Genomic DNA, 18,120 nt, shown 5'->3' on the forward strand with positions numbered 1-18,120 from the left:
TTTTTAAGCACTGCAATCACTACTGGTTATAAGTTGCACATACTGTAGTCCTTGATTTCTGCAAAGAAAGCCTCTTCTTGCCTGGGCTGTCTCTTTGTCATGTACCTCTGATAATTCAGTCAGAGGATTATGTCTTGAAACAGGGCAAAACAAGCCTTCTTACAAGCAGAGAGAGTAATCAAAGCAGCTACAGATTTGGGTGGACAACCAGAGGTAGTAAGCAAAGCAGCTGAAGGCCTGGCTGGCTCAGGATCTGGGAAAGTGAGGATGTCTCAAAAGTGGTCAGCCTGGAGCCTCTTGACAAATTACCTATGGTCAAAGAGGCAAAGATCACAGCTGACAAAGATTGCCTCCTTTAGTGGTGACTAGGTGTGGCTGGAAAAAGGCAAGAGCAAGAGCACTTGATGTGTGAAGACATAAAGGCAAGGGAAGAGTGGATAGCTGGGTGTGGCTCAAGAGAGATGCGAGGAGAAATAGCAAAAAGATGATGTAAGACAACATGGAGTGGGGCAGGAGGTAGTGACGTCCACTCCCTCCTTTGCAACAAGCTGCTATTAGATGCTTACCTTTCACAGGTAGTGAAGGAGACTAAAGTTATCATGGATAAAGAACGTGACTTCATGGCATCATGTGTTTGCTGGAACCATGGCTGTGATGACAGACTGAAGGTCTAGTCTCAACTAGAAGAAGAAGTCTAAAGTGGCTGGAACAAGCGTCTCTACTGCAGTTACGATCTTTGGAAGATCTCTCCTTCAAAATACTTTTATTTGGGAAAGCGCGAACCAATGTTGCAGGACTGTATTACCCAAGAAGATGGCAACCTTGGATGGCTGGAGCTAGGAAGTGGATTATCTGAAGAGTCTAAGTGGCTGCAGTAGCAGATCCACAGGAATACTGACTAGAGGAGGTTGCACAGTTGGAGGCTTTACAGCAGCAGTAGCAGAAGAAACAATGGCAGTTGGTCCAGGGGGACTATGGTAGATTTTCTAGATTCATTGCTTCCTGTAATGTTTACTGATGTTCCCGGTCTTAATGGTAGGGGTTGATAAATCACAGGTGCTGGGGCTGTACTACTGTGGATAAGGTCATAACTTAAAAAGTCCAAAGTCTGCAGAATTGCAAGTTTTTCTTTTTCCAGCAGCAGCTGGTAGCATGAAGTGTTGGATAGAACTTTTTATTGCACAGCAGACTTTCAAAGTTGGGATCTCCATCTCCTTTGACAAGTAGTGCCATTTCTAATTTTTTTTTAATTATTCTCCTTGGTTCAGGAACAACTCATTGACACCTGCCTGTTCATCCTCCCACATTTTTCTGTGCCTTTTCTTCAGCTTGAAAATATTGTCACTGTAATTCAAATAAGTTTTCATTACCCAAGTCTTTGTCCTGGCTTTCAACCAACTCAGTGCCTCATCAAACTCCTGCAACTCAAGTTTCTTTGCCAGGATGCAGTTTTTCCTCATGACTGCAGCTGTATCATTGACATTGAAGTTTTTAAAAGCTTGCTTATGATCCAGGCATAACTTTTTCCTCAAAGATTATATGCATGCCTTTGGAGTCTCTTGCTGGGAAACACCAGTGGGTCGAGAGATTCTTTATTATTGAAGGGGCATCAATACTTCTTTACTTTCATTTCTGTGTCAGTCTTATCAATTTCAGTATCAAGTTTTGCCAAAGTATGCCTTGAAGACTTATAAAGAGCTGATTAGGAGGTAGCTGGAGTGGTGTGGCATCTGATGGTAAAATATAACCATAATATTCTCTTCAGAGGTCAGATGTGTGATGGGACCATTGACCTTAATAATAATAATATTGAAAGGAATCCCCACTTATTGCAATAAACCTCTGACACATTACAGAGCTAGATGTTGACATACGTTTGTGTAATGCTGGCTATTATCCAACCTTTGGGATTTGCATATGGACAAATAATTGTAGTCATATCCCTTCAATGTTCTCGTGTTTAGGGAATGATAAACAGCCACTGGCCTATGTTCATGTCCAGCAAAGTTGACCTCAAAAAGAAGTTATGCAGTCCTCAGAGGTTTTAAATCCTGGTGTTGTCTTCTCTTCCTTACAAATGTAAGTCATGCTAAGCATATGCTTCTAGTAAAGGCCAGTCTTATCAAGGTTAGGAATCTGCTCATCATAATTTCCCACCGTTGTGATTGTCTTTGGCATGGCAAGGTACTTTTCAGCAGCATCATGACCTGCCAAAACCGCTTTTATTGCAAGAGTTCTCGTACCATGATCATAATTCTTTAATACTTTAGTTTTTTATTTAGAGGAGAGAGATAACCTACATCGGTTAGCAACATTACCCTCATAACCACTCTTGGACAGTCCTTTACTAAAACTATTGCACAATATTAGTGCTCAAAACTAAGAAAACCAACAGTGTTCCCAGTGATCTACAAGATACCACAAAACTAAGAAAACAACAATGTTCTGTGATCCACAAGATACCACACCACACCATGGCTCAACTGATGGGGTGGTAGTGTTCCACATAGCCATCCATACCTAGCACTAAATGTCCTTACCAAATGTAAATTAATATTTGTTCTTGACAGCACTGTAATGTACATTATTTTGAATGCATGTAAATCAGCAAGTTAATGAATTGTGTTCTAGGGACTTTATACCTCTCTGTTTTTGAAAGCTTGTGCTCTACCATGCCAAACCATACTGTGTATGCAAATAAGTAGGAACTTTTTATTTATGCAGTTGAAAATTATGCAAGAAGCAAAATTTTATGTATGCAAGTGGAGAGTTTTGTTATGAATTGCCAATTTCATTGACAGTCAAACCCTTTGTTTACTTAGTCTCTGGGAAACCTTCATTCCTCAAATTTTCCTTCTAATGATTAATTGGATTTTGATGTTAGAGGATGTTAATCTGTCTTATTGTTGTGATATATTTTATATTAACTATTTTCCACTACTTTTCCAGGGATAGAGCAAGTTATATTAAATGCCTTAATACAAAATTAGAGAAAGGACCCTTCATTGCTGGTTCAAACTTGTCTCTAGCTGATGCAGTTATTATTTCTACTCTCCTGCAACTCCGCTTAGTGGATTCTGCACCCAATAATGTAAGAAATTGGGTTAAGACATGTTTAAATTTACCAGTTTGTCAGAATTTAATATTATAGCCATGATTAAAACTAGTACTCAAGCCTGTTGGTTAGGTATGAAGGTCTCAACTAGTATTCTTGTTGCTTAACTCTACATTCAGACATTTATTGTAAAGATATAGTATTTGATGTTCAAGTACAGTCTTAGGTACCTTGAAAATTTTTTGTAACATTTGCCATTACAAATGTCATATAGTGCCAAATTGACAGATGTAAATAAATTCCATATGTAAGCAGCTGGCATGGCTGTATTTTCTTTTTACTACACTGTACTTAACTACACATTCAAAATACTGTGTAATTTGTGTAAAATATTTTTCATTGATTTTTTACTTCATTTATAAATTCTTGTACTGTACTTTTGTGTGATAACTCCAACACTGTGATATAAAATTTTGTGCAACATATGTGGAAACTAAATATTCAAGCTTATCTGCACTCATGGTTATGAATGAAAAAATACACTATTCATTGCCTAATTACATATATGTAAAATTCCATGTTCATCAATGTTTCTTGAATATCTTGAAAAATTACTAAGAAATGTTTGCAGTCAATGGCCTAACTTTTATAAAAAAAATACTGTATCCTTGAGTAATTCTGATAAAGTGGTATCAACAAGGAAATAGTTGTTTTACTATACTATTGTTCATGTAATTTTTTAATTATTTTGTTGTGAAGTCTTTATATACAATGGAACAAAAATTGTCTTTTTATAGATAATTTGAGAATGATGCTGAACAAGGCTGCACACGTTTTCAGTCTTCCTAACCAGAATGAAGAACTTGCTGGAAAAGAAACACAGCCGTGTTTTGTAATAGTTGAAAACAAATTGTGTAGACTAAATAGAAAACACTTATTAGCTTTTGAATCCATCCATGATATACAACAAAAAAAATTCATGGTGGTGAAATCTTTTTAAATGTCAAATATATCACAGTAATGCAAGTAATTAAAACTATACTATACTACTGTATAAGTTGTTAAAGATGGAACCAAGTTACTTGCATTCCTAATTTGTTATTAGTTACAAAATGACAAGCACCATTACAAAATGTAAATGAGGAATGCAAATAGCTACCTTTCAATGAACTGTATCAAGCAATTGAGTACATTCCTATATCACTCCTGTCATGGTGTTAAAATACAGTATTTTTCATTTGGGTTGACATTTTAACAACCTGGAAATTCTAGTATTGACATTTTACCAACCTGGTAACACTAGTATATCATGGACAGAAATATAAGCCTCTTAATGTTAACAGCATTATCAATCTGAACACTTGCGATACTTTCAATGTCCCGTTTTCCCAGTAAATGGCTGTCTGGTTAGAAAGAATTAACACAAATAATGAAAATAACATATAGCAATTGTTACAATAAATGACCGAGGAATAAAAGCAAAACAGAAAATTTCAACATTCCTGGAAACTAAAAAATCACCAACAGGAGTAGAAATTAAACAACAAAAACCAATCTAAACAAATAACCATGTTATTGCTTTTTAATTTACCTTGCCATTTTAACATTCTTCCAAAGCCTTTAAGAAAATAAACTATTTTTCTCATGAAAATATACAATAAAACTAAGAATATACAATGTACTTTTGTGACATTCAAGTCTCATTACAGAATAATCGGATTCTATAAAACAGACAGACATTTCATTTCACATTAAATTGATGGTAAATAATTACAAATATACAATATGTTACAATTAAGAGCTGAGGAATAAAAAGTTCTTTAACCCTTTCACTGTGATAGAGCAAGCAGTGTAAATACTTCTTATTTCCTGAGTACATCCAATGTTTGATTTTCTTTCAAGTTCCGAAGGGGGTAAACAATTTATAATGAGGATTATTTATTTTTTAAAATCTTTCTATGACAGGATAAAAAGATGGGTAATAATGGGTGTGGAAAGTAAAAAAAAAAAAAAAAATGATTCTATGAGACATGCAAAAGACAAGCATGGGCAGAATAAAACCACTTACAGTACCACTATGATGCACTACACTGTTAAAAATCTCCAAACATTAACCCAAATTATATGATAGGGTTAATAAGATGCTCTAGATCCAATGAAAGGGCTAAATAATTTTTCACTAAAAACGAACAAAATTCTCATTATTGCAAAGGTAACTTATACACTTTCATGATTACAACAGTGCATAAATTCTCATTTAAAATACACCCACTTCTGATTAAAATTTACCAATCATTTATGTATGAATATATGTATGAGGCAATAAAATTTATTTTTAACTATAAATCATACCATTTACAGTATTTATAAAAATGGCTTTAACAAGGTTTCATTTCATAATCTGTAAAACATAAGCTTTTACTTATGTACTATAAGCTGGAGTTGCTCGATGCTGATGGAGGTGCTTCAGATGTATCTTCTAAACGGTTATCAGCTGCTTCATATTTACACATGACGGAAAACATATCACCACCCAATCTGCGAACAGTTTACACATGGGAATTACCGTATATTTCTGTGTACAGTACACTTAAATCCTAGAATTCACCCCTAAAAATTGGGGGTTGTCTTATACTACCATTCTAAAAATCAAACCTTGAATTCTAAGTGATATTCATCGGTTGGCTAGCCTCAGCCTTGGTGCGATAACCACCGACACAGATGAAAAGATTCACATTATGAAATAAACTGATAATAAACGTAACATAGCCATTTTTACCTTATATATTATTGGCATATTCAAGAAATAATTTCATATCAATGAATCTCAATGCAGGCCAGCTGAAAAATGTAAGCACTGAGGTTATAGTTTAAGCTCACATGCAACCTTTATCTTTGGGTAACCTTTCAAGAATTTTAATGAAGTAGTGTGATTGGTAGTAATAACATTTAGGATAACATAATGTTCATTTTAATTCAAAATTCATGTACCATTTTGGTAATGGCAAATGGCCAATTTTGAATGCATACAACTATTTAGAACAACTCAATCATCACGAACGATAATTATGCAGTAATTGTGTACATTTATCTTGTTAGGGGTTGTTTGTGATTGACGATGAAATGTAAACAAAACAACGGTTCCCTTTTAGGCAACATATGTAGGAAATACCTCATACAGTATAGAACTGGCTTTGCTTTTCATTTATTTTGAATTTCTAAAGATACAGTAAGTAAAACAGCATTTGTAATAACATCATTTTTAAATAACCAAAAGCTAGCCAATGCACAATAGTTTTTTAACTTTGCAGTTGTCTTATACAACAGATATGAGATAAATTTATGAAAATTTGCCATAATTTTTTAATCTCATCTTACCTATAGGTCATCTTATACACAGAAATATACGGTAATCAGATATGTATATTCTTTCATGAAAACTACCTAAAATCACAAAAATATTACAAAACTGTACTCTTAAGGCCGATTGATACAGAGTAGCTTTAATCTTTGTCTCATATTTACAAATTCTGACTTCATTTTCCCCAACTTTGCTAGGATGCAACTCACAACACAGGAAATTATGCTGCAGTCAGTTTAATTAACAAAACTATTGATGGTTAAGTTATGCATCAGACCTCGAATCACCTATATTCGTCAATAAGCTGCATTTGCAGGTTCTAAAGAAAGTGATGTATGTAATTGCACGTTCTAAAGAAAGTGATGCATGAACTTGCAAGTTCTAAAGAAAATGATGAACAACCTTTTTTCAGGATTTTAAATGCAGTTATTATAATACAGTCATATTTTTTTTACACAAACCCATCAAACATGAGCTGCCTTATTCCATTTGCAACTTATCCATCGTGCCATTTTCCTGGAAAGAATACACCTACTTTGTCAGGCCAGCCTTCACCTACCCACTGCACTGTGTAATTCCAAAGTGTCAACATCGCGGCAGCACTCTCTCTAAATGTCCTTTGTTTCCAGCTTTAGTGCCTTCTTGATCTTGCACCTAGTTTTCCTAACTTAATCTCTTTATTCTTATCCTGCCTTAGTATTTCCATTATTGGTGTGTTTGTGTGTGCATTGGATGGAACAGTTTCGTCTATCTTGCACTAGATGGAACAAACTTTCGTCTGTCTTCCTTAACAGATAGAGTAAGTACCCAATCTTTGTTCTTTCAGGAACAGCCTCATTAACTGATAATACTCCTTTGTTCCATGGAGTTAACACTTATGTAGCCTTCACTATCCAGGATCAGTGTATGGTATATGCGTATGCCGCCAAGAAGCATTACTGGGAAATAATATTCTTAATCTTCATTTTTATTTAAACAGTGAACAGTGACTCTGCTAAAATTAAATTTTCATTCTAACTACCATACCTGGGAAACAATGAAGATTCTGCTACTAAATTATTCTTAGACGTAATTTTAAACTTATAAGTTTATATTTGGATATCTATTTTGTTTCTGTACTAGAACAGAGTGGGATAGTGAAGTGATGAGTAGGATGTGTACCATTTAAAGTGGTTGAAGTTCTACCTTGAGACTACTGTTGTTTTCACCTACTTCTAATACGCCTCAGCACACATCAAGGTCTGCCAGATTAAGGCATGCAGCTCATTTACCATATATTGCCGCATATAAGATGACCACATCATAAAATTCATCCCTAAAAATTGGGGGTCGTCTTATAATACCATTCTAAAAATCACACCTTGAATTCTAAGTGATGTTTATCAGTAGGCTTGCCTTGGCCTCGGTGCGATAACCACTGACATACGTGAAAAGATTCACATTATGAAATAAACTGATAATGATAAAACCTTATTTACCTTATATACTACTGGCATATCTTTATAATAAATAGCCTATTCGAGGAATAATTCCATATCAATGAAATGAACTTTTATCTATGCAAGGCCAGCTGACAAAATGTAAACATCAAGTTATGGTTGCGCTTGCAGCAGCCTTATCTTTCGGTAACATAGTGTAATCACAGTTGTAATAACATTTAAGATGAAGTAATATTAATTTTTCATTAAAACTTCAGGCTGTTTGTAACTGTTTAGAACAATTCAGTCATACAAATGAAAATTATGTACAATAATTATCATACTTTATCATACTGTTGTTAGGGGTTGCTTGTGATTGGTGATGAAACTTACACCAAAACAATGTTTCCCTTTTAGGCAACGTGTGTAGGAAAAACATGACATAGAAACAATTTTACCATAGTCAATGTGCAATCTCGCGCATTGTGCGACCCCCAAATTTTCACCCATAAAAAATTATTTTATCATGTATCTTGTGTATCATGCGAGTTCCTTTTTTGAGAAACCAGATTACTATGGACTAAACTCTCTTACTCCATCTCTTTATACCATCTTCTAGTTAAAAAAGTTAAAAAAAAAGTAAAAGTGAATGATAAAAGTATCATTAGTTACATTATACTCGTTAAGTAAATGAGTACAGCCATACACAACTGAGCGAGAAACAACTGTTTTGCTATGAACACGGTCCAGGCCATGGCTATGAACAACCGAATCGGATAACAACACTGTTTTGCTTGCATTTCAACCATCGTACGATAATAAACAATTACTGCAGTTATGCTACAAATGACATTAAGTGGAATAGGACTGATATATATTTTATATTATACAGCCATATCCAGAACTTACGTGAGGTTAGGTTCCAGAACCCACCTTCCAGTCAATGTGTTTCATCGCATTATACTCAGGCAACAGATTTGACCAGCAGGAGAAATCTAGGATGCTCTTTCACCACAACAGAGGACAATCTTGGGTGCTGGAAGTTCATGGACTATGGTTATCGACTCCTTTCCAAGAGACAATCTTGGCCATTTCCCCAGTGACAATAGAGCTTAAATCACATGAATGGGGATCAGAAAAGTTCAGGACCTTAGACAAGGATATGCATTCATTGCTGAAGAAAGAAGGCAACTCAATTAAGGACGCCAGGGTTCTATATTTGACTCTTCATAGTCCTGAAGACAACATAAGGCTAGAGACTTGTGACAGACCTGGCATGGCTCAACAAGCTCCTGAGTCACATGCCCTTCTCAATGGAGACAATGGACTCATTGAAGAGATCGGACTTATTGGCATTCCATAGCTCAATCCATCCAGCCTCCAGGAGATATCTTTGCTTCAAATGGTTGGAAAAGTTTCATAAGTTTAGGGTTCTATGATTCAGGGTGACAACAGCAGCCTCAGTCTTCATGAAGGATCTTAGCTCGCATAGCACCCTGGGCTCACGGGATGAGCATCTGCCATTGCCACTACATTGACAATTGGCTTGTCCTAGCCTCTTCCTTCCAAACACTAACAAAGAGCGTAGTAAATTGTGCTGGCTCTCTGTCAATGCCTGTGTCTCAGATAAATTTAGCATAACCAGATCTGTACCCCTTCCACACAATGTATTATCTGGGTAAGACCATAAGCATATCTGGGTAAGGCCATCTACACCCTGGAGAAGACAGTGAGACCCTAAATAGTAGACTTTTTCATCTTCCTCAGATCTGAAGAAAAGTTACCCATAATAGCCATTCAAGGACATATGTCAGCTATGTTTCAAGTACCACTGTGTCAAAGTGTAGATGTGGGCCTTTAGCATGTCCTAGCAGACTTGCTGCAACACTTCAAGTCCAAAGATCAGCAGTCAGACCTCTGAGCTCAGACTTGGCTTTAGCCTTAAGGAGCTTGACTAGGTCTCCATACATACCCTCAGCCAAGCATTTCTCCAGGAACTAACAGTAACAAATGTCTTCTTTCCAGCCCTATCCTCTCATTGGACATTGTCACCCATACAGAGCCAGTCTTTTATCAGCCATTCCTCTGCTCACAACTTAGTGGCAAAGACCAACTGGCAGGCCCAAGCAATGTTATGACTCTCCCTTTCATTACCCTGGCTTTACCTTTAGCATTGGAGAGTAGATTCCTACTATGACCTGTGATATGATAAATTACATCCACAATAAATTTACATACCAGCACAGTTCTAGATGGCAATTTTTTTGTTGTTCTCTAAAGTGTTTTGAGGTAGATACAGATACATATTGGATTATAGCCTGGAATTTTCATACAGTTTCAAGAATAAATTTTCTATCCAAAGTTATAAATTTACTAGGCAATGTCTGAAATCATGACTTCACTATGACTGGTACATTTTATATCTATGAAACTCAAAGTGCACTTTAAAGCAGAAAGTAAATTATTAAAGAGGGAAAAATAAAGCATCATAAGGAAGGCAGCAAAGATACTGTACTGTCATAATGAAAATCTTTCCATTAGTCATAGGCAGTTATTTCAACATAGAAGTAACCCTCACATTCTGAGCTAAAATTCAAGTCTGCAATCTGGAATGATGGAATTTAGGATTTAAAGAATAAAAGTAAATGGCATGCAGACATGTGGCCAAAGAACAAAGGTGTAGCTCAAAAAGCACATTACTATAAGGTTTTAGCTGAGAAATAATTGGTGTTAGGTCACCCAGCATATAAATTTTCTTTGACCCGTATGCCATTTGCTCTGAACTGATTAATCAACATAACAAAAGCTCTCCAGATATATCAACACATCAATAGCTCTTCAGATGTTGAGTATTACACAAAGTCAGTCATGTTACCACAAAATAATTCACATTACCTTTGCGCTAACCATCTATTCTTGATCACAGCTAACTTCAAAGAATCACAGGTAAGTTTGGCCGCTAAATTAGTGTGGACTGCTCTTCCCATACCTTCAACTACAACTAAATCACAGCTCCATTTGCACAAGTCTTCTGCTAGTGAAAGCGGAAGTCGGCTGTAGAAAAAAAATTACACAAATACTGTTCACACCAGAAATGCACATCACTACGTATCAATAAAATAGTAGCTACTATAATATTGACACATACAGTGATTAAATATATTTAAGTATTGCTGGGGGAATTATCAAATACAGTACTAAGAAAAATCTTTTCTAGCATGATATGATGATCTAAAAGGAAATTTGTTTACTCTGTTTTTATCATCTTTGGTCTCATAAGAATTGATCCACATACGAAACTAGAAGAAACCTGCATTAAACACAATCAATAAGATACCAAAACATGCAAAAAACTTAAAATTCCTCCAGTAAAAAGACTGATATTATTAAACCAAAATGTAATAATGCACAGCTAATCCAAGTCTAAAAGTCAGTTGAGTACTTAAGTAATAACATTCACACTAAATTACACAAAATTCCACTGTAACATTTTAATGGCACTATGATTTGCAATGTGAACAGAAACTTAGGAACTTGTAGTCAAGCTACAACATACTCACCTAAGATCAAGACAAGGTGAAGCTTGCCCTGACTCTCTGATGCACAATGTACCAACTTGCAAGTGCTTTTTAATAATAGGGCATATGACTGCAACTTGTTTTAAAAGCACATTCAGCTCTTCTGCTGTTACATCATTAAGTGCTGGTTTGCTATTGGCACATAATACAACCTGCAGATTAAACAAATACTCCTTCAACAATATTTAGTAAACTTTGGAAAAAACCAAATGTCATTAACTTCCTTATCAAGTTTCCTCAAAATACAATGCACATGAAAAGATAGTTAAGTCGATTGACAGCCTCGATTTGCTAGCATTGCTGACATTGCTGGGCAGAACATAAGTAAAAGGGATAAAATATAGAACAAAAGAAAACCAGGGATACTCACCCTTGTCCCTCTTACAAGAAGTTCCCGGGCAAATGGTATTATTCCTAGGACAACATCACAGCCAGAATTATCTAAAAAAATTGCTGCACACTTATGTGAAGAACAATTTTGTCTTTTAATCCATGCATCTAGGTCATCATGAAGCCAAGGCCTTGCTGTAAATTTCATTGTAATTAACTACAAGAACAAAAATTCCAGAAACTTCAACGCAATTTAAATTTTTATTAAAACAATAATAAAAATTGAGTATTCTTCAAGATCTCTCTTTCTCCAAAATATTTTTCTCTTACACTTTGTTTTCATACTGTCAATTACATAAACTCAATTGTTTACAAGATTTACTCAACATTATTTGAAAATAAATGGAAAAAAATATTTTTCAAAATCAAATTATACTATATTCAAAATATGGCACAGCCATAACTTTACTTGAAAGCCTCCAGCTATTTGCTTGATGCATTCTCATTTTAATAACCTTCCAAAATGTAAATAAATGTTTAAGCAATGAGGGTTCAGATAACAGGGAGGTGACTATAAAACTATTCAGCCAACAAACCTCCAAAAACTAAATCCAAAAAAAAGTGCAGATTACTACACTCTACCATATGAATACTAAGCACAGTATACGTAAAGGAAAGTAATTAAATATCTAATTAAACAAATTTTTCTTCAATACAAACCCATTAATTTTTCCTCAGCTTACTTACATATCCACATAAATCCAAGACTCTCTAAATCTTGGTAAAAAACAAAAACCTGTTAGTTCCAAAACTGTGGAAAAAAAAAATATTTATTTAGTCTTGTCAAGATAAAAACTGTGCAGCCCTCTCTAGATATAAAAAAATTATCCTCCTTACTCTGACCCTGGGGTAATGAGATGAAATAGCAAAACAGGCAATAACTTGATCCTTAACCTCTAGTCTTGAGGGACGAGTATTTGCTATCAAGTCAAGATGCGTAGGAGAGGCTGATGGATAAACAATTCCTGAAATGAATAACCTTGCTGGAAAAAGCAAAGAGCTTGCTTAGTCACAGCAGCAGCAAAGACTACGAGAAAAGCTGTCACAAAAGTAGTGTCAAGGAGAGATGCTAGAGGCAAAGGTTCATAAAGAGGTTTATTAAAGTTCCTCAAAACTGAAGAGAGAACCTAGCTGATGGCTCATTTGCTCTGGTAGGTGTTCCCTTCTCAAAGTACTGGTAAGTCTCTTCAATTCTGAAGAAACAAACATTTATTTCTTGAAATCCAAATACTTGAGCAAAGGTGGATTTGTAACATTTTATTGCCAAAATGAACATGTTCTTTCATAGGACAAGAAGGAACTAACTAAAGATGGGAACAGAGGCACTCAGTGGATTAAGACCTCTCTAACCAAATTAATCCCAAAAGGCCCCTATTGTGACTAATAGAAGTTAAGAGTGAACTTTCTGCATAGCATGAAGATGGCCATGGCTACCCATGCTGAAAATCCCTTCTTTGTGCAGCCTTGATTATCTCCAATAGTACAGGTTAAGCATGTTGAGATTTTGATGAATTTGCTTGAGAAGGAAGGAGTACCCCTTGAAACTGAACGAAGGATGCATGAGCCCATCTAGTCTCTCATGTTGTTTGATAACATCTTGTTTAAGCTAGTTGCTCAAAGTCTAGCAGGGGTGTCCCACAAATAAAGGAGGGCTTTGTAGATATCTGGACAGAGACAATCACTACGCTTGGAGGAGCTGGTTCCTCCCACTGAGGGCATATGCAAAAAATGTTGTGGTCGTCTGGAATTATTTTTACGACTAGAACAATATCATTCTTCCTTGCAGACTTTACCCCAACTATCTTGCCCCAATCAGTTGAAAAGCATCCATATTATCCTGTACAATACTGAATTTGCCACAAGATTTTTCCCTTTTATGACTGTTCATTAGGGAATACATCCCAACTGCATGGCCAGAGATGACTAAAAGACTTTAAAAATCTGCACAAAAGATATGCCTTCCAATGGAATTGCTAGACATAAAAGATGAAATTCTACATATTTCAAAATGATATTTTTATGATAAAATAAAGTTTTGTACATACTTACCCGGCAGATATATACTTAGCTATAGTCTCCGGCGTTCCCGACAGAATTTCAAAACTCGCGGCTGCGCACAGGTAGGTCAGGTGATCAACCATACCCGCCGCTGGGTGGCGGAATAGGAACCATTCCCGTTTTCTAATCAGATTTTCTCTTCCACCTGTCTCCTGAGGGGAGGCTGGGCGGGTTATCAATTGTATATATCTGCCGGTAGGGAAGTATGTACAAAACTTTATTTTATCATAAAAATATCATTTTTGTACATGCAACTTACCCGTCAGATATATACTTAGCTGAATGGCACCCTTGGAGGAGGGTAAGAGACAGAAAATAACTAAAAACGGAAACAACATATGTTGTAGGATAAACAAAACCATGGTTCTTACAATTTGGGCAGAAGACTTCATGGATACTGTCTATGAGTCTGCTTGCCTCAGGAGCTTCAGAGGATGTGACCTGTGACTGACAGCCCTTCTGGATCATGCCAATGGGGATGACCCACTAACATGGCCGAGCCTATAGCGGATCGTGTCAAGGGGCTGACCCCCTTACATGACCGAGCCTACACCTGAATCGTATCAATGGGGCTATCCTCTTACATGACAGAGCTAGGTGTCCATACAAATTACAAGGAACATGACAACCAATCCCGACCACCTGACCAATCCCTATCTTGTTAGTGATAAGAATTGAAAGGAAGCATAATTCCATCACCCTCTTTCAACCAACCATAAAAACACACACCACCAAGCTTAAAAACAACTAAATTAACTAAACTAAATAGGATTGGATTCAGCTCCTGTCCAGCACGAATCAACTGCAGATAAATGCAGCTCCTAGAGAGAAGCACTTATCATAATTACTCTAATATCTCGTAAGTAATGAGATGCGAACGTTGAATTACACCTCCAATAGGTTGCCTCTAAAATAGACTGGAGAGACAACGTCTTGTGAAAAGCCAAGGAAGTAGCAATGGCTCTCACTTCGTGTGCTTTCACTCTAAGGAGCTTAAAGTGCTCATCCTCACATGAGATATGCGCTTCCTTGATGACGTCCTTAATAAAAATGACAGCGCATTCTTTGAGATCGCTGCGTGAAGGGGATTCCTGACAGAGCACCAAAGACTTTCAACGAACCTCCCAGAGATTTCTTCTTTTCTAAGTAGAATTTAAGGCTCCTGACAGGGCATAGAGTCCTCTCCAACTCATGTCCCGTCACAGAAGAAAGACCTTTTAATTCAAAGGTTCTTGGCCACGGTTTAGAAGGATTCTCATTCTTCGCTAGAAATAATGGTTTAAAGGACATATAGCCGAACCTCCTTAAAACCAACTTTGCCGTCTAAGGCTTGTATTTCACTTATTCTCTTAGCTGAGGCAAGGGCAAAGAGGAAAAAGTGACTTCCTGGTGAGGTCCCTGAAGGAAGCTTGATGAGGAGGTTCGAATTTTTAGACATTAAGAATTTCAAAACTATGTCTAGATTCCAACTGGGAGGTTTCGAAGTCCTGAATTTTGACGTTTCAAAAGACCTTATAAGGTCATGAAGGTCTCTGTTTTCCGAGATATTCAGATCTCTGTGTCTGAAAACCGAAGATAACATACTCCTGTATCCCTTAATTGTGGATACAGCGGGTTTGCAATGTTCCTCAGGAAGATAAAGAAATCAGCAATGTTTGTCACAGAGGTACTGGAAGAGGATATCTTATTGGTCCTGCACCATCTTCTAAAGACCTCCCTTCGACTGGTGAGCCGCGAAGGGTTGAGGATCTCCTGGCTCTTGCAATAGCCTTGCAGCTTTGTGCGAAAAACCCTTCGCTCTGACCAGACCTTCGATAGTCTGAAGGCAGTTAGACTGAGAGCGGGGAGATTCTTGTGGAATCTGTTGAAGTGGGGCTGTTTGAGAAGATCGTTCTGTGTGAAGCGATCTTGGAAAATCTACTATCCATTCCAGTACCTCTGTGAACCAGTCTTGAGCTGGCCAAAACGGAGCTACCAGTGTCAGTCTCGCTCCTTCCGATGATGCAAACTTTCTTACCACTTCTCCTAGGATCTTGAATGGGGGAAAGGCATATCCGCCTAATCCTGTCAATCTAGGAGAAGACTGTCTGTTGCAACTGCTCGGGTCCGATATCGGAGAGCAGTAGTTTTCTAGCCTTGCATTCCAGTGGGTTGCAAAAGGTCGATATTCGGCCTTCCCCACAGGTTCCACAGTCTTTGGCAGACTTCTGAATGGAGAGTCCACTCTGTGGGAAGGACCTGATCCTTCCTGCACAGAAGGTCGGCCCTCACATTCCTCTCTCCTGTACAAATCTGGTGAGAGTCTGATCCTCCTCTCCTGAGCCCATAACAGCAACGTTTTTGCCGTTTCGTAAAGGGAGAAGGAGTGTGTTCCTCCCTGTTTCCTTATATAAGCCAGGGCAGTCGTGTTGTCTGAGTTCACTTGGACTCACTTGTCCTGCGACAAGAACTCGAACTTGATGAGAGCCAAATGAACTGCTGATAGCTCTTTCTTGTTGATGTGCCAGTTCACCTGGTCTCCCTCCCAGGTGCCTGACACTTCTCTCGACCCCTAGTGTTGCCCCCATCCCGACTCCGAGGGCGTCTGAGAACAACACTAGGGTAGGGGCTCAATAACTGAAGAGACAGTCCTTGGCGTAATTTTCGAGGGTCTAACCACCAGTTGAGATCCTCTTTATCTTGTCCGAAATTTGGAACAAAGTTGCTAAGTCCTGAGACTTCTGGTCCCAACTCTCCTTTAGGAAAAACTGAAGAGGTCTCAGATGAAGTTTCTAAGGAGGAGGCGAACTGTTCCAGCGAGGAAATGGTCCCCAGCAAACTCATCCACTCCTCGCTGAACAATGTTTTCTCCTTAGAAAAACTGTCACCTTTTCTATGCAGCGATCTATTCTCTCTTGGGATGGAAAGGCTAGAAAAACCGAGAATCCATCAGAATCCCCAGGTAAACAATGCTCTGCTGCGGAACAACCTGGGATTTCTGTAGGTTTACTAATAGTCAAGGGACTGTCATATTTAGGGTGATCGACAAGTACTCCAGACAACTGTCCTTTGATTGAGCTCGAATCAGCCAATCGCCGAGATACATTGATATCCTCACTCCCTCTAAGTGAAGCCAGCATGCCACATTCCTTAAGATGCCCGTGAACACTTGTGGGGCCGTCGAGAGGAAGCACAGGGACCTGAATTGAAAACTTTTCCCGAATCACGAACCTCAGGAACTTTCTTGACGAGGGATGAATGGGAATGTGGAAGTAAGCGTCCTGCAGGTCCAGGGAGACCATCCAATCCCTGGACGAAGAGCTGCAAGAACCGAGGAGGTAGTCTCCATTTTGAATTTCGTCTTGATTATGAAGAAATTCAGGGCGCTACATCCAGAACCGGTCTCCAACCCCGAGGATTTCGGAACCAGAAAAAGACGGTTGTAAACCCCGGGGAATGGAGGTCTTGAACTGGTTCTATTGCTTCCTTTTCTAACATTTGTTCCACCGCTAGAAAAGAGCCTGGTTCTTGATGGGATCCCTGTAGCTGGCGGATAACCCCTGGGAGTTGAGGTTAAGGAGGACTTTCCTGAAGGGGATAAGGTAGCCTCTTCTTAAAATGGAGAGGGACCAGTCGTCCGCCTCTCTGTGCCCAGACCTCGGCGGTGTGCAGTCTGGCACCCACTGTCGCCTGGAGTACTCCGTTCTTCATTTTGGTCCTTCTGATAGAAGCCAGAGGAAGACCTTCCTCTCCTCTCTGGTCTTTTGCTCCTGAAGGAGGGTCTGGACGAAGGACCACCTCAAAGGAGCTCCTGAAAGGGAGCCTTCTCCTTCTTGGCGAAAAGGACTGGCAGGTCTGACCCTCTTCGAAGACTGGGCCAAAAGGTCTTGTGTCGCCTTTTCAGATAAAGAGCGAGAAATCTCCTTCACCAAGTTTTGAGGAAAAAGGTGAGGAGAAAAAGGAGCAAACAGAAGAGAGGATCTCTGAAGAGGAGACACAGACTTCGTGAGGAAAGAGCTGAATACTGATCTCTTCTTCAGAATAGCAGCTCCGAATAAGGCAGCGGCTTCCATGGAACCGTCCCTCACTGCTTTGTCCAAGCAAGACAAAACACTCACGAAGTCATCCAAACACAGAATTAGGATCCCGAGTCCTGTTGGCCAAAGCTCAAGAGACCAATCCATAAAGTTGAAGACCTCCACAACTCTAAAAAGACCCTTGAGGAGATGATCCATTTCACTCATTCCCAAGTCGCCTTGCTGAAGCAAGGGAAAGTCTCCT

The 18,120-nt window shown here is 38.2% G+C and overlaps 2 protein-coding genes across 5 annotated transcripts in view; one reads left to right on the forward strand and one right to left on the reverse strand.

The window, feature by feature from the left end:
• Nucleotides 1–3,759, forward strand: part of alpha-PheRS (phenylalanine--tRNA ligase alpha subunit) — a 134,294-nt gene extending 130,535 nt beyond the window's left edge. For all 3 annotated transcript variants that reach the window (XM_067118662.1, XM_067118661.1, XM_067118663.1), the window contains one exon: nucleotides 2,950–3,759. In XM_067118662.1, coding sequence (XP_066974763.1) covers nucleotides 2,950–3,151 — 202 coding nt within the window. In that variant the 3' untranslated portion in view covers nucleotides 3,152–3,759. The remainder of the gene's footprint in view (nucleotides 1–2,949) is intronic.
• Nucleotides 3,760–4,604: 845 nt separating this feature from the next.
• LOC136847214 (4'-phosphopantetheine phosphatase) overlaps nucleotides 4,605–18,120 on the reverse strand; it is a 45,618-nt gene continuing 32,102 nt past the window's right edge. For both annotated transcript variants that reach the window (XM_067118657.1, XM_067118660.1), the window contains exons 13-16: nucleotides 11,783–11,937; nucleotides 11,395–11,564; nucleotides 10,730–10,888; nucleotides 4,605–5,593 (exon numbers count right to left, since the gene is read on the reverse strand). In XM_067118657.1, the coding sequence (XP_066974758.1) occupies nucleotides 5,485–5,593; nucleotides 10,730–10,888; nucleotides 11,395–11,564; nucleotides 11,783–11,937 (593 nt within the window). In that variant the 3' untranslated portion in view covers nucleotides 4,605–5,484. The remainder of the gene's footprint in view (nucleotides 5,594–10,729; nucleotides 10,889–11,394; nucleotides 11,565–11,782; nucleotides 11,938–18,120) is intronic.

This window comes from Macrobrachium rosenbergii, chromosome 16 (assembly GCF_040412425.1).
Source record: "Macrobrachium rosenbergii isolate ZJJX-2024 chromosome 16, ASM4041242v1, whole genome shotgun sequence".
Classification (NCBI taxonomy): Eukaryota; Metazoa; Arthropoda; class Malacostraca; order Decapoda; family Palaemonidae; genus Macrobrachium; species Macrobrachium rosenbergii.